Source organism: Ursus americanus, chromosome 16, assembly GCF_024610735.1.
Source record: "Ursus americanus isolate L20-20 chromosome 16, mUrsAme1.1.p, whole genome shotgun sequence".
Lineage (NCBI taxonomy): Eukaryota > Metazoa > Chordata > Mammalia > Carnivora > Ursidae > Ursus > Ursus americanus.
In genome coordinates, this window is record NC_142142.1 from 8,522,210 (window position 1) to 8,538,158 (window position 15,949).

Sequence of the window (15,949 nt, forward strand, 5' to 3'; positions counted from 1 at the left end):
CTTCCCGGCCCGGCAGGAGATTCATTCAAAAGGCGCGCAGCCTGCGCGGCCGCTCGTGCACTCGCCGAGCCGGGCCCGGGGCTGCGCTTCTACCCTGGGGCCGTGCTGGAGCTGCTGCGGGGCGGCCAGGTAAGGCGGGCGCGCGGGGCCTCAGCCTGGGGTGTGCTTCTCGCTGCCGGAGCTAGAGGGGTGCGGACCCGAGTGGCGCCCCCTGCCTCCCCGCGTCCGCGAGGAAGTTGGCCGGCTCGGCGGATGCCGCAGCCTCGGCCCTGCGCCCCCCCCCCCGCCGCCCCCGCGTCCTGTCCCGGCGTCTTCCGCGCACCGGTCCCCACCCGTCTCTGAGACCCCTGCCCCGGGACCTGCGCGTCCTCCGGCCGCGACTCCAGGCCCGGCCGTGCGCGGTGGCGAAGCAGCGGCGGGACTTGGCAGTTTGAGGAATCGGCGGGCCCCGGAGACGCCCCGGGCCCGGAAAACTTGGACCGAGACCAGGAACGGGTGCGGGACGGGACGGCTGCGGCGTGGGGCGGCCGGAGGGGGGGCTCTGAACGGTGTCAGCCCGTGACTGTGGGTGACACGGCGCGTGAGGCGGCCCAGCCCGGGAGAACGTGTGGCCGGGACACTGAGCGGTGACGCCGGGGCCAAGCGGGAGACACAGAGGGGCTCTGTGTGTCTCTGACGGGCCGAGTGAGTGCGTGTGATTGTGTGAGAGAGACCCCAGGTCCCTGCGGGTGACCGTGACCCCAGCTTACTGTGAGACCCGGGTCACTGAGTCTGTGTGTGGCCTGGGACATGACCAAGGCAGGGCCAGAGCGGCTTCCTAATGCCGTGAATGTGAAATAGAGGGAGAGGAACCCCAAGTGACTGTGAGAACCAGCCCCCAAATCACTGGAGACATAGTGTGCTTGTTGGGTCAAGTATTGTCAGTGTGTGTGTGTGTGTGTGTGTGTGTGTGTGTGTGTGTGTCCGTCGGAGCCTCAGGAGAATGAGTAAGAGGCAGAAAGAGGAGAGACCTCAAACACCTGCCTGTAGATGGAGGGGAAGCAGGGGAGGCCAGGGGTCTCTCCAGAACTCTCTCCAAGAGGGCATCTCTCAGAATCTCAGTTGAATCAGTGGGGAGGACCCTGAGTGACTTGCCCTGGCAGAGGGCGGGGAGGCCAAGGCTGGGTGGCATCTGGTGAGGTGACTGACACTTCTGGCAGCAGCTGAGGGGCCCTGAGGCAGCCTCTGGCTCCACCTCCACACACACACACACACACACACACACACACACACACACACACACGTCCCAGACTCCTGGCAAAGCTTTGTCTCCAGTAACCTGTGTTACCACTGGGCCCATCTTCCTCTCAGACCCTGCCCCCACTGGGCCTCAGTCTCCCCTTCTGCACACTGAGGTGTTGGGCTGTGAATGGACTGTGAATCATCACTTTGGGATCCTCTATTGTTTTTGGGTCAACTGCCTCTGTTCTCCCCTCCCTCCAGTCAGAAAGACTGCAGTGGGGGGTGGGGGCAGGCTGGCTGCTGGGGATACAGTGGCCCAGGGGCTGCTGGTGACAGGGATGGCAGTACAGCTCTTCAGACCAAGCCTAGAATTCTGATCCATAGACATTGACTTCTCTGGCCCGGTCTCCTTCAGTCCCCTTCGTGCAGGGAGGGGGGCACGGACTTGTTGCCCCCGAGCAGTCTCTGATTTGGAGGGCTGGGGCAGGCAGGCCCCCTTCCCCATCCGGGCTAGACCCTCTGAGGCTCTCACCTCCACAAGAGAGTCTGTTGGATTCATGCAGGGTGGAGTGGAGATCGGGCTCTCTAGACCAGGAGGTGTGAGGGGATACCTGCTAAAGGATCTAGAAGTTCTGTCCTCCTCTGAAAACACTGGTTGCATTCTGCGTTGGGGCGAGGATAGAGGGACAGTGCCAGGTGCTATGCTGAACATTTTATGGTGTACTCTTGCTGAATCCTCACAGTTGTTCTGAGATGTGACTGTTTTTCAGAGAAGGAAACTGAGGCCCAGAGAAGCAAAGTGATTTGCCCAAGGTCATGCAGAGTCAGGACAGTGCCAGGATTGGAATTCAGGTTTTCTGCCCCCCAAACCCTGTGAGATGCGTAGAGAGGGCCACCCACCTTTCTAATACCTGTTCATGGCTTATCTAGGCTTCTTCGCTCAAGCCTGGGCTGACAAGCATGGCCTTGCCAGAGTGTGCCTTTGTGAGTTCTGAGTGTGGTGTGTATTTTGCACCCATGTCTGAAACACTGCGGGTGGTTATGTGGTCTTCCTGTTCCTCCTCTCCCCTTCCCCTCCCACAGGTTTCACCCCTAGCTAGAGGTCACCAGAGAGGCCTGTCTCCTGTCTTCTAGAGACTGCAACTGGCTTTGGGGGCATCCACATAGCTACAGAGAGTGTCAGGAGTCAGCAGCACAGCCCAGGCTCCAGGGCTGGCAAGGATAACAGGGTCCCAGCTGACCTTCACCATACTGGAGAGGCTGTATTCCCCTATCCAGAGTTGCTCTAGGGGCACCTTCCCAAATCTCCCCACACGCTGTGGTGGGGGGCAGGCTGGGGATGACCTTGAGCTTCTGCCTCAGCCCCTCAGTCCTTCAGTCTCCCTGTTCGTCCCAGAGGCCCCTGCTAGTTCTGACCACTGCTGCCACTTGGCCGAGAGCTAGAGCAGGGGGGTCAGGGTGTCCCTCGGTCCTCTCTGGAACGACTGGAGCTCTGCTTCTTGGGGCTGATCAGAATAGCTATCTTGGTCTCCTGGGGCTGAGCCTGAGTTATTTCCATCCCCAGCAAACAGGGAAATAGCTCAGGGCCCAGAGAGGAGTTGGGAGAGGGGAAGGGTTAACTTCCTCTTCTGGTCCTCGCCCTGATGGAGCCCCTCCCAGCCCTGTCCTGCCCAAGCTAGACCTTCCTGGGAACTTGGGCCTCCCAGGATGACAGTGGGGCCAGGCTGGGTTTCTACACGTGGCCCCAGTTGGGACTCATCTGGTAGTTGCCGGCCAAGGAGGGGAGACTGAGGGGCAGTCAGCACTCTGCCCCTGCTCAGAGGGTCAGCCTCATTTTGCAGAGCGAGCGAGAGTGAGCGAGCCAGAGAGACTGAGGTTTGAGAAGTGCCGAGACTTACCCAAGGGCCCCAGGGTGCTTTTATTCTGGCTCTCACCCTCCAGACAGAGCCCATACCTACCTTCTGTGCCGCCACATGTCCCCCGGCAGCCTGGATGTGGCCCAAGACTGGACGCCGGCCCGAGACACACCTTCACAAAATCACGGCTTCCGCTTTTGCTCCGCTCAGCCTTGCTCTCCGGCCCCAGACGCGTGTACTGGCCTCTCTGCCTCCATTTCCATTCCTTCCACGCACTGTCCGAGCACCCTTCCTAAGGCAACTTACTTTTTTGCCTACACAATATAGTCCAGACTCTTCATCCTAGCATGACAGTTCCCTCCAAGACGTTTTGAACTTTGTATCTTCACCCTCATCTCTCCCTACCAGATGCCTTGGTTTGACTCTGCCTTTGCTGTTGCTGTCTGTTCTTTCTAGAACCCTCCTGGCCATTCAGGGTACAGCTTCCCCTCACCCAGGAAGCCCTCCCAGCCCAGTCTTAGTTCCTCTTCTTTGTCGTGGTCCCCCTGCCAGGTAGCCCCCCTCACCTTTGGGAGAAAGCACTGGTGTGGGGCACTCATGGGCGCTGCATACCCAGCTGGGTAGGGTGGCCCCGGCCAGAAGCCTGCCCTCTCTCACTGCTGATCTGTGCTGGCCAGGCCTCTTCCTGAGGAAGGCAGCCACCGAGGGCCTACTGTGTGCTAGGATGCACAGGGAGGTTTGCCCCCAGGGTCTCCGATGCTCGATGCATGTGTCGGGGAGGGGGGGAGGTTGGAGGCGAAGACTCATGGCCATCCTTTTTGTAGGGGCAGATCTGGTGCTTGCCATGGACCCTCCTCACACAAGGCCCCCATTCTGGGCCAGCAGATTCCCTGCTGTGTGCCAGACCCTGGGTTCAGGTCTCAACAGTGCTGACAGAGGATCCCCTTCCTTCCCAAGCTGCTCAGTGGGGAAGCAGACTGAGGGCAGAGGAGACCCGACCTAGTTGAGTCACACAGCCGTGATGCTGGAGTCTGGCACTCAAGGTCTTGCCTCGCCCTGTCTCCAAGTGGAGGCAAGGGTTGTCTGACAATTCTGGCATCAGTTTCCCCAGAAGGACCATGCTGGCTACCTGCCTTGGGAGGAGGAAGTGGTGGGGCTGTTCAGCGCCTGGCCTGGCTGGATAAGGCCAGACTTCCTCTGTATGGGGCTGGCCCTTCTGCTTGCTGGCGGGAAGGGGTTTTGCCTGAGATCAGCCAGCAGGTCTCATCTGGCCCCACCCCCACTCAGGATTGGGGGTGAGTGGGACGAGGTCTCATGCAGAGCTCAGCACCCATTGTTCGCTGAGGCCCTGGGTGCCTGGGCCTGGTCCCAGTGCCACTGGCTGGGGTGCACAGGAGGGAGCCAGCGCTGCATCCCTACTGTGTGCCCAGCCCTGGGATTAGGACCCCCAAGTTTCACACATTTTTAGCCTCGTGTCCTGAGGGTCAGCACCGTCCTCCAGGTACAGGCAGGGAAAGGAGGGCCCCGAGAGGGGAGGGACTTGTGAGACCCTACTGTCACTGGGATCTTACCCCGGGTCTGTCTGCCTGGAAGGCCAGAGCTCTTTCCTGGGCCACCCTGGGAAAGATGAGAGCTCTATAAATAAACTGCCCATGTGGCTGTGAGCGTGTGCCCTGGCTACTTGGCATGGAGAGAGGGATGGAGGGGCCTCTGCGGCCACTTAGAAGCAGGGTCTGACTGTGTGGGTAGAGAGAGAAGGAAGGAGGGCTTCCAGAAGGAGGGGCCTAAGCTTGGATCTGCATAGTGTGGTCACTGTGAGAAGGAGCAATGAGCGGAAGGAGGGGCCCGTTGTGCCCAGCTTCGTGCATGCACTTGCCGGCTGCCTTCCTTTCTGCCTCCCTTCCTCCCTCCAGGGAGATCACAAGTGGCTCAAGGGGCCAGGAGAGGGGAGGGTCCACCCCAGACAGGGAGGCTGGGAGGGCTTCCTACAGGAGGCGGCACCTGGGCTGAAGCCCGATTGTAAGAAGAGCCACTGTTCTCCGATGAACTCTGGGTCCTCCAGCCAAGAGGTCAGCTGAACAAGCACAACTATCCCAAATTACAGCGGAGGAGACAGGCTTCGGGGTGTGGGGCTGGTCCTGACCGCTCAGCGCCCCTCCACCTTCCCGACTGCGGCTTCGGCTGGCATGGGAGCAGATGGACACAGGCCCGTTGAGCTGCTGGGAAAGGGGCACCCAGGGCCATCCTGGGAGGCCGGGGCTCCTCTACTCATGCTGCTGGGTTCCCTAGAGCACCCTTGCTTGCTCCCCCAGCCACTGGATGACCTTGGCTGGATGCTGCTTCATTCTGAGCCTGGCTCTTCCTCTGGCCCTCGCGGGCTGTGGTGAGAACTGATACTCGGGAGAGGCTCGTCAGGCCAGGCCCTGGTCAGCGCTGTTTACAGCGGCTCCACTTCTCCCGCAGGCTCCCTGGAGGCAGGGGCCACAACCCTTGTTTGCAGAGAACCCTGAAGCTCAGGGAGGGGAGTGACTGCCCCACCTCCCCCCTGTGCTGACCCCCTGCCTCAGCGGCCGCTGGTCAGGGCCGCCTGACTTGGGATTGCTGGGGAGAGGGGTCTCTTTCCCCAGCACCCCAAGTCTAGAGGAGTCAGAGGACAGGGCAGGCTGGGCCTGCGGTGTCCCCTCGGTCTCTTGCGAAGCCTCGCCCCGGTTGGGGTGACGGCGTCGGGCCTGGCATGTTGGTGGTCAGTACGGCGGTGCGGCCAGGCTCCGAGGCAAAGGTGGCTTCTCGGAGGAAGAGGTAGCAGTAGCACGAGCGGGTGGGCAGTGCGGTTCCTCCAGCCCTCCCAGGCCCCTTGCCGTGCTGTCCCGGGGCCGGGGACACGGCCCAGGGCTGGCCCAGGCTCCCTGCAGGAAGCGCAGGCTGCCGACCGGCCGGCGTGGCGAGCACAGGGGCTGCCCGCTGCCTGCCCGCACTCCGGGCTGGTAACCTTGTCTCGTTTGAGACCAAGTTGTTCCAGGGGAGTCCTTAGCCTCTCTGAGCCTCGGTTTCCTCATTTGTGAAACCTGGGACCCTTTGAGGCCTGGAATGGGAAAGAGGCACGCAGTAAGTGAGGGGGCTTGCGGAGCCCCAGCTCTGCCCCAGAGACGACTCTGTGGTTTAGTGCCCCCCTTCCCTAGCCCGAGACTCCGCTCAGGGAAGGGGCAGGCTTTGCATCGGTACCACACCAGACTGGGAGGAGCTGGGTCGGCCCAGTCTGGCCACCTCAGCCTTTTCTTAGCCTCAAGGGCCAATTAGCTCCCTCAGCCCCATCTGCCCACCTCCCCTCCCTGAGCCTCTGAAAGAGCAGACCGTGTGGCAGCCTGGAGGTCAGGGCCAGAACCCTGCCGAGCCCCGGGGGGGGGGGGGGGCAGGGACCAGCCGCCGTCTGGTGTGCAGGATTTGGGGTCCACACGCGTGGGGTCCTTACGCAAGCTTGTGGCCTGGGAGACCACGGCTGCCCTTCTCACGGACCGGCCCGAGCTAGCCTCCGCGCAGCTCTAGGCCCCCCGCCTGTCGCAGCCCGAGGAGCTGGCCTCCAGCCTGCGACCTCCTCTCCCCAGCCCTCGCCGGGCTTCCGGCTCCTCACGGGGGCCAGTGCCTTTTCCTGCAGGAGCCGGCGCCTTCTAGGGCCGTACGCACATGAGGGTGGATGCAGGGAGACCCCAGAGGCCCCAGAGACCCCGGAAATGGGGGCAGCACCTCTCCCCCAGGGCCCGCCTGCGTGCTTTGTCATGGCCTCTCCAGAGCAATTCTGTGCGCCGCTAGCTCCCTAGACGCTGCCGTCGAGTTGACACACACTCGGAGAACATCCGCTGCGTGCCGGGCCCTGTATGCCAGGCTCCAGGGTGAGGGGGGTCGGGGGTGCGGGCAGAACCAGCCAGACCTGGGCTCTGTGCCTGCATCACCACTCCCTGGCTGTGTGACCCATACAAGTGATCTCCCGCAGCCTCAGTTTACCTGGGTGTGAAACAGGGATGCTCACCTCTTCCGTGAGGAGTAGAGCAACCCAGACTGACCCCCAGGGAGAGAGTCAGTTGCCTTCCCCGGGAGGCTGGAGGATGGCAAAGAGGCGTGCCTAGCTGCCCTCACCGGCGCGCACCGTGGACACTGCCCTACTTTGGCCCCAGTTGCCAGGGAACCACGGGGTTGCTTGCTAACCTGGATTTCTCTATTGATGGGCGGCCTTTGTCTTTCTGTCTCGGCCACTGCCAAGGAAGGCCTGTGTCCAGATGTGTTTCCAGGCAACTCTAGCCTCTGGAGGCTGCAGGGAGGTCCACAGGCCCTAGAGCCACTGGCTGCGAAACAGAAGTACCTGCCTCCCACCCCCTGCTCCACGTGGGGACCTGCCTCCCACCTCCGTCTCCCCAGTCCTGCCTCCTTGGCAGGGATCCCAGGGAGCCCTCTGAGAGGCGAACTGTTCCATACCTCTCCTCCGCCTCCTAACCCTCCCAGTCTCCCATAGGCCCCGAGGGCAGTGTGGGCTTCTCAGCTTGCGTCCAAGTCGTGTGACCTGGGCTCTGACCCCTGCCTTTTCAGATCTCTCGCCCTTCTTACACCCTCCTTCCTCCCAGATGCTCGCCGTGGCTAACCCGGCACCTCCTGGGTACCAGGCTCTGGGCCAAGCACTGTACGTAAATGGAGAAGAAGCTTCATACCTCACACCTGCCGTCAAGCGTGTGCCGTTCCCCGGTCCATAGTTTACACGTGGGGAAACTGAGGTATGGTGAGTGTTTATTGAGGGATGACTCTGTGCCAGGCCCTGTGCTGAGTATTTGAGGTGAATTCTCTTCCCCTCATAGCAGCCCTCTGTCTTGGCGGGAGAGAGGGTGTCCACAGCCACAGAGCCAGTGAAGAGCAGAGCAAGGCAGGCCGATTCTCCCCCAGGTTCGTTCAGGTGTTCAGATCCAGTTTCAAACCCTCCTGCCTAACTCCAGCCTCTGGGCCTTCTTAGCCTTGGCAGAAGCCGTACACCCTCTAGCCCCCCCACCCCGTCCGTCCCCCTAGCTGTCCCCAGTTCAGTTTATACCTACCACTTCCCAGGGTCGGGCCGCGTGCTGAGCACCAGGCATGGAGGGTGTTGGGGAAGAGGCTGGGTGAACAGGGTGGTCACTTGCAGGATGGTGAATGCATAAGGGGGGCTTCCAGGAGGAAGTGGCTTTGAGCCGAGCTCTGAAGGAAGAGTAGGTGTTGGCCAGGTGATGGGAAGGCTCTCTGGGTGGAGGAAATAGCCGGGCCTCCGTGAGAGGGGCAAGAGTAGGGGAGGGAAAGCTGCCCAGAACGGCTGCGGGGCAGCAGGGGCAGAGCCCAGTGTTAAGATACCCAGCACTGGGGCTGACCTGGAGGCCAAGGGCGAGGAGGGGTGGTGGGCAACCTCTGGGATACCGTGGAGCTTCCGTGGGAGGCCAGGGTGGGCTTGGAGAGGAGAGCCCCAGGCTGGGCCTTCCCGCCACATGGAGCTGCAGCTCTGGGAAAGGGGAAGCTGCCCGGGGCTGGTCGATGTCATAGCTTCCTCTTTCTCGGAGGCCTCCGGGGCTGCGCCTCCCTGGGGCTCCCCTGCCCTGGCCATGGCTCACTAGCTGGTTTTCTTCCAGGGAATTTCTGGATCTGATTGTTCAGGCATTTTTGGAGGTGGGGGTGGACCGCCTGTGAGGAGCCCCCTCCCCCCCCACCCCCACCCCCCCCCCCCGCCTGTTCCACGAGGCCTCCCGCTCCAGACATTGTGCGGGGGGAGGGGTTTGCAGAGAATGAGACGGACACCCTTGCCCTTGCTGCTGTCGGGGTGGGGGTGTGGGGAGTGGGGGAGCAGCACGAAACAAGCAAGCAAACACATACTTAATTACAAACCTGGGCCTGAGGTGCAGAGGGAAGAAGGGAGCGATGGGGGAGGAAATCACACGATCCGCGTTAGGCTCATTACTTCATGTCAACCTCGCCGCAGTCCTGCCCTGGGAGATAAATATCCCCATCTTGCAGATGAGGATACTGAGACCCAGCAAGGTGAAGCAGGGGCTCAGGTCCCACAGGGAGTTGGTGGCAATGGGGACAAGCCCAGTCTAGGGGACTTCACGAGGAGTGGCCTCTAGGCCAACTTCCTCCTCTGTCCTGGGGCCCTGTTGGGTCTGTTCTCTGCAGGGAGCGCTGGGCCCAGAGAGGAGCCTCCCTGCTGTGGGCCTTGGTCTGCCCGCCTGTCTGCGACAGTCTTCTTTCTGGAGGCCCTCTGGAGGCTTTGGAAGGTCACTGACCGCCTGGCCTTAGGACTAGGCAGAGAAGTAGGGATGGAGACTTCACGACGACACCCACCAGCCAAGGGGCTTTGATCTGAATTTGCTTTTCAGTCAAGATTCCAAGATTCTAGGCTTAGATGCTGGGGGGGGGGGGGCTTGCGGGAAAGGCTGTGCAGAGGGCGGTCAGAGCAGCAGGTGTGTGCATGGAGGGGGTTCAGGGGCCGGCATGGGCTGCCTGACTGGACAGGTCCATCGGGGGGTTCAGTCTGGCTGAGGGTGGGGGCTGGGGGGAGGCTGTCAGCAGAGACTCCGGCGGCCAGACCGGAGTAAGTACCAGTTTGGGATAATTAGAAGGCACGTAATTAGAAGGCGTCAGGGCGCTAGGCGGCGAGTGTCTGTGAATGGTGCCTGAGTGGGCCCTTGCTGGCTTTGAGTCCGGGCCTTTGGACCCCCACTTTCCTCCTGGAAGTCTCGAGATCACAGCTCCCCGTTTGCCTGAAGGTAAGCAGCTGCACAGCCCCTCCCTGTGGGCTTGGGTCACCCAGTGGGGGCCAGTCAGGGCCAGGGGTGGCACTGGGGCCCTCTCCCTCCGGAGCTGTTGTGCCTCTTTTCACCCCTGCCCCAGTTGGGCCAGCCCGAAGCCTTGGGGCTCGTGGTCAAGTCTGTGGGTTAGATCCTATAAAGAAGATCTTCATGGGGAGAAGCGCTTGCGCGGGAGCTGGGCCTGGGCAGGGGAAGGGCCATTTTGGGCCAGAAACTGGAAAGGAAGACTTGTGACAAGTTAGAGGAGGGGACAGGTGGGGGGATGGGTCCGGGTATGCCGCCTGTTGCGAGCTGACCGCCAGGGTGTGGCCTTTATGCTGTGGCCCGACCTTCCCCTGTCCCAAGTTTTCCCCTTAGCTGGCTTTGGGCCCAGAGCTGCTGCCAGTGACCTGGAGAGTCCCCGGGATGTGGTGCCTGCAGCCCCTCCCCCTCTCTGTGGTGTAATTCAAACCCCTGGCTACTGTCACTGAAGTCCGGGGAGGGGGATCAGTTTCCTCTGGCACCTTTTCCAGCTGGGAAGGCCGGGCCACCTGTATGCCTGAGGGGCCCTCACGGGCCCGGGGTTTACTGCAGGCGGCGCTTCTCCCGCCAGGCTCGGCACTGGGCAGCACGGGGTGCCCTTAATCTGCTGGGGGCCCTAGGCCAGTGGCTTGGCCGCCCCTTAGGGGTCAGAAGCTGTGTGGCCTGTGGCTGGGGCCTGACAAATCCAGCTTCCTTCCCCTTCCTGAGCCTGAAGGCAGGCCTCCTGGAAATACGTGACGGGGACTCCCTCGTTCTGCCGCAGCCCCTTTTGTTGTCTAAACTGAATCCCCCATCCTACTTTTTCAACCTGTCTACTGGCTAGAGGCTTCTCTCCAGACGATGCCGTGCTCCGAGCCTGGGTACTAACCTTAGCCCGGTGGCCATCTGCAGCCTCACCCTGCCTTATTGTTTGTCGGCACTCCCCGCCCCCCCCCCCCCCCGGTCTGGCAGGGGGACAGTCCCCGTTCATCTGTTGGCCATTGGTCAACAGGGATGTGAGCTCCCTGAGGACAGGGACAGTGTGTCTTCTGTTTGTTGTGCTAAGGGCAGTGCTCGGCACATGGTGGTAGGTGACCAAGAGAGGACAGAAGGCTAAATGCTGGCTGCTAGGACGGCCCCAGAGATAGAGTCAGACTCACCCCAGCGTTGGGCACATCCTTCCACATCCTTCGGTGGAGAAGACCGCCGGGTGGGGAGTGGGACACGTAGGTGGACCAGGACTGTAACGGGTGGGGTAGGGAGACATGCAGGAGCTTTGGGGAAAGGGAAATCTAGAGACGTTTCTGGAAAGACAGGCCTTCCTGTTGGTCTTTGATGGCTGAGGGAAAGGGCCTTCCCTGGAGCAGAAATGGCAAAAGTGGAGGCAGAAAAGCAGGAAAGGCCAGGGCCCACAAGGAGGTCCAGGGGCTGGGAGCCTGGGAGCTAGAGATGAGGCGCAGAGTCTGGGTGTGAGGGGACAGCAGGCCCTCTCAGCCCCCATCCCGACCGCTGCTGCAGGCTTCCTTCCTCCCAGGCCCCCTGCCCATGTCCCAGTGCAGCTGGCTATTGATGGAAGGGGAAGGAAGCCCTTCCTCCTCTAGGAAGCCCCCCAGACCTGGCAGAGCCCTCTGTCCCCCTGCTCTGCGGCCTTGGGAGGCCAGCCCTAGCCAACGCACCCCCACCTCTACTCAGGTTTGTGGGGGAAAGAGGGATTTGGTGAGTTCACGCCAAACTACCCCAGCCTTGCCTGCCCCACTACTGCCTGCAAATTCCTGTCTAGTCTCGTCCTAGAAGCAGGGCTGGGAGGACAGACAGAAGTTGCCTGCTGATTCCCACCTCCTGCTGAGCCTCACCTCCTTCTTTCCCAGGCTGGCGACTCCCGGGGCCTGAGGATGAAGCTGAGCCCGCCGCATTGGCCCCTGTCCTGCCTTTTTGTGGTGAGCTGGGGATGGGATCTTGGTACAGAGCCCTGGCCCCCAGCCCTCCGTGCTCAGAGAGCCCATGCCAGGAGCCATCCTAGGGTCGGATACACAGCTCTTCCTTCGCAGCATTGCAGTTTGACCCTAGGACACCCCTCCTGGCCTGTGCAGCTCTCGGTGCAGGAGGCCTCCGAGCGCCTGGCAGGTGCTGGGAGCCAGGTCTGGGGCCTGAGGAGGGCGCCAGGGCCTCCTGTGTGGTATGCCCTGTGCCCTCTGCCCTCCAGCTGGCTCTACTCCGTGCCTGTTACCCCGAGCTGGGGCCAAACTGGGACAGGTTGCGGGGAGGGTCTCCCCACAGCAGGAGGGATTCAGGGCAGGTGGTTCATTCCTGGAATGGGGAGCAGAGGGAGCTCTTGCTGGAATGTGCTGGGGGCTGCAAATGGAGAGCCCATCCTTGGGATGTATCCCGCCCTGTGTGGGCACAGGGGTGTGAAATGGCTGGCTGTGTGTGGAGAGGTCACGGAGGATGTGGTCGGTCCCAAGGACTCCTGAGGGCCCAGAATAGGAAGCAGCAGCTGCAGACTTGGCCCCAGGGATGCTGAACAGGGGCTGGTGACCAACATGCCCAGCTGTGGTGGCGGGGCCGCGGCAGCAGGAAGGGGGACAGTACTTGAGAGAGGAATTCGGAAGCCTTTCCTCTTTATCATCCTGCTTAGTTGGAATGGGTGTGACTCAGGGATCCGAAGGCTTGAGATCCTGATCTGGCTCTCTCTGGGGTTTTCCAGCACTTTCCAGAAGCAGATATGGTTTTCTTTTACCTAGGCTGTGGTGATGCGGCAGGTATGGGACAGGCAGGTTTTACGTGCAGTTTAGAGAGCGTCCCTGAAACCTGGGGGCTGGCCCCGAGTGGTCAGTGGTCCCCACTCCTGGGGCGTTAGGAAGTGGGTGGTGGACAGATGGCGCCCGAAATGCCACAACCCAGCACTTTGTGCTCTCTCAGTGTGTCCTGCCTGCTGTTCTTCCAGCTGCTGCCTTGGCCTCTGGCCACTCCAATATCGACGACCCCTTGGCAGTGCCCACCTGGGAAGGAGCCCAACCTGGTGAGCTTGCCCTGCCCGTCTGCCCTGGCCGAGGAAGACTGTTGAGGACCAGGGGCAGGTTCCCCAATCCTGGCTTCCCAGGGACCTGAGGCCTGGCTCCTGGCTTTGTTCTCACCCTTTCCCTCCCACAGGACCTGGGGCAGGGCACATTATGCAGGCCGTGTCCCCCCGGCACTTTCTCTGCTTCGTGGGGCCCTGGCCTGTGCCAGCCCCACTCCCGCTGCAGCCCTCGAGGGAGGCTGGAGGCCCAGGCAGGCACAGCGACTCAAGACACACTATGTGGAGACTGCCAGCCTGGGTGAGCCATGGGAGTGGGGGCTGAGGGCTCATGGCTAGCTGACCAGGACTTTGGGTCCTGAGGTCCCAGCCTCATCCACCCCCTGAGCAGGCCTCAGTCTTCCCATCTGTGAAATGCGATGGGTCAGGACCAGTGAGTGTGCCTGGCAGGAGCCTCTCTTGAGGATAGTTTTTGGGCCTCAGTGATGTCTTCTTGCCCCGCAGGTGGGTTGCCACTTCGGGGGTCCCCCATGTCCCCTGTCAGCCGTGCTCCCAGACACCTCTTGGTACTCGCCGCTGCTATGGTGAGTGACTGATGGGGGCTGGGACTGGTGAGGCCGTGTGTAGGAGGGGATCCAGTGAGCTGGAGCCCAGGGCCCCCCGCAGGGTCCATCCGGGACAGTGGGGCCCTCACTCCTGAGCCCAGGGAAGGGTGTCCAGCAGGATGCGATCGTTGCTCCACGGGCAGTGTGTCTGCTCACCTTGTTCCTGAACGGCAGACACCATCAAGCAGGTGGCAGCCACAGCTCGGGGCGGGGGCCGGGGAGCTAACGTTCTTCCTGTCCCCCGTCCTCATCCCCTCAGACACATGCAGGTGCGTGTGCGCACACACACCTCGCCCCTGTTGTCAGTCACTCTCTGAGGCCCAGTCGTGGGGAGGTGGGATCCGGTGTCCATGTGTCCAGGCAGATGCTAGCGTGCTGTCTGTTCACCCCGGAGTGCGGGGGGGTGGGCCATGGGGCTCAGGGTCTGGCTGCCCTGAGGTCTGAGGAGGCCTTGCTCAGGCTGACTGATAAGATGGCCAAACGCATGTGGTGGGGATAAGTTGGCCTCTGCTTCCCCAGCTTGGCGGAGAGGGAGGGGGTGGTAGGCGGCTCCGGACACTTCAGTGCCCCCCCCCCCCCGCCATTAACTCAGGCCCTGGGCCTCTCTGCCTCCGTCTTTCCTCCATGCCTCCATCCTCTGTGGTGCTCAGAGCGAGGACGGCGGGCCCGACGTGGCGTGGAGGTAGCAGCAGGGGCCACCAGCGTTGGGGACACAAGGCAGCCCGGGAACGGCACCCGGGCGGGCGGCCCCGAGGAGACGGCTGCCCAGTATGCGGTCATTGCCATCGTGCCCGTCTTCTGCCTCATGGGGCTGCTGGGCATCCTGGTGTGCAACCTGCTCAAGCGGAAGGGCTACCACTGCACGGCCCAGAAGGAGGTCGGGCCCGGCCCTGGAGGTGGAGGCAGCGGTAAGGCCTGGCCTGGGGTCTGGGTGGGGAGGCCAGAAGGCCCGGACAAGCCCAGCCCGGCTCAGCTGGGGGGCTGCTCAAGGGAACCCGTTGGCCTAGAGGGTCTGACAGGGAGGGCCTGCAGAGGGCTCACTAGGAGGGCTTCCTGGAGGTGCAGCACGTGGGCTTGAGATGAGACCCTAGAGAGTGACACAGTGGAAGGAGAGGTGGCGATAGGGGCAGAGCGGAGGTCAAGTGGCTTCAGCAGCATTCTCACCCTGGGTGAGGCCCTGCCCAGCCATAGGGGTCTGGACTCCCTGGGGGCTGCAGTTGCGGTATGTGGTTCAACGGTTGGACCACCTTCTGGGAACTCAAGCTGACCTCTGACCTGAGCTACTGGCAGGGCTGTTGTCTTCGGCAGGCCCCACAAGGGGCTCAGGTTTCAGCTCCAGGCTGTGGTTTGAGTTAGGAGTCCTGGAACCAGAGGGAGAGATGTGTTCCTCCCAGCCCCACCCGAGGGCCCTGGGCCCCTTTCCTCTTGCCCCACCCCTCCCTGTCCCTTGAAGACCAGCAGGGCCGGGGTCCCCGTATGCATGCAGGGCCCGAAGAGCCCTGTAGCCAAGTCACGACTGAAATGATGCTTCCCACGCCTGTGCCCAGGCTGCCCGGGTCTGGCCTGAGCCCTTCCCACCTCCTGACCCTGCAGTCTACAGGGGGCAGGAAGACGGCAGCTCAGGCCATTTTGCCTGGGACTGCACTTGTTTTCCTAGCCTAGGTCTTCCTTTAACTGCTGGCTGCTGCCTGGGTGCAAGTTCTAGGAGCTGTTTGCTGCTGGCCTAGGATTGGTCACGTGGCTCATTCTCATGCTCTTGAGGTTTGGGCCCTAACGGCCCTCAGTTAGTAATGTGGACCGGGTGGTGTGCCGGGAAGTGTGATAAGCCTGGAATGGCAGAATTTGCCAGAGAGTTGTCTGGGGGTCTGGGCAGAAAGATAGCCCACAGTTCCCTGAAGCTGTGGAGGGGAGACAACAGGCCCCAGGAAAGGCTCCACCCCCCCCCAAGCCTCACTCTGCAGGGAGCAGTGATAATCAGCCTCCAGAGCTGAGGCCCGGAGGGCCACCAGAGCCTAAACACCCGGGCTTGCAGTACAACTCGTAGGGAGGCCTGGGGTGCCCTCTGCTGCCACATCTTGGTGTAGCTGTCAAGCCCGGTATGCCCCCCCCCACCCAGTGACCTCCCCCACTTCCCCCGGATCACAGTTCTTGCTTTTTTCCACAGGGATCAACCCCGCCTACAGGGCTGAAGATGCCAACGAGGACACCATTGGGGTCCTGGTACGCCTGATCACAGAGAAGAAAGGTGAGGGGCGGGCCTGGCCCTGTGGCCAGGCCCAGGAACGATGTTCTCCTGCCAGAGCCTGAGGCAGCCACGGGGGGTCAGAGTCCCACGTGCTCTGCCCCTCCCCCAGGACGCCAGGGCCAGCCTGGCGCTCCCTGACCAGTGCGGCTGAGGTGCTGCCCCTCTCCTTCTTGTTCTTGCCTGATGAGAGGTGGAGG

At 62.1% G+C, this 15,949-nt stretch overlaps 1 protein-coding gene across 6 annotated transcripts in view; it reads left to right on the forward strand.

Annotated features, from left to right (window-relative positions):
• RELT (RELT TNF receptor) overlaps nucleotides 1-15,949 on the forward strand; it is a 24,675-nt gene continuing 8,726 nt past the window's right edge. Inside the window, exons 1-7 of one of the 6 annotated variants that reach the window (XM_045816282.2) lie at nucleotides 1-129; nucleotides 11,755-11,823; nucleotides 12,831-12,905; nucleotides 13,037-13,203; nucleotides 13,407-13,486; nucleotides 14,158-14,415; nucleotides 15,672-15,752. In XM_045816282.2, the coding sequence (XP_045672238.1) occupies nucleotides 11,779-11,823; nucleotides 12,831-12,905; nucleotides 13,037-13,203; nucleotides 13,407-13,486; nucleotides 14,158-14,415; nucleotides 15,672-15,752 (706 nt within the window). In that variant the 5' untranslated portion in view covers nucleotides 1-129; nucleotides 11,755-11,778. Of the gene's footprint in view, nucleotides 130-195; nucleotides 496-534; nucleotides 7,843-9,635; nucleotides 9,845-11,754; nucleotides 11,824-12,830; nucleotides 12,906-13,036; nucleotides 13,204-13,406; nucleotides 13,487-14,157; nucleotides 14,416-15,671; nucleotides 15,753-15,949 lie in introns of those variants that run through there. The other 5 variants (XM_087868148.1, XM_087868149.1, XM_087868146.1 and 2 more) reach the window with 5 other exon arrangements.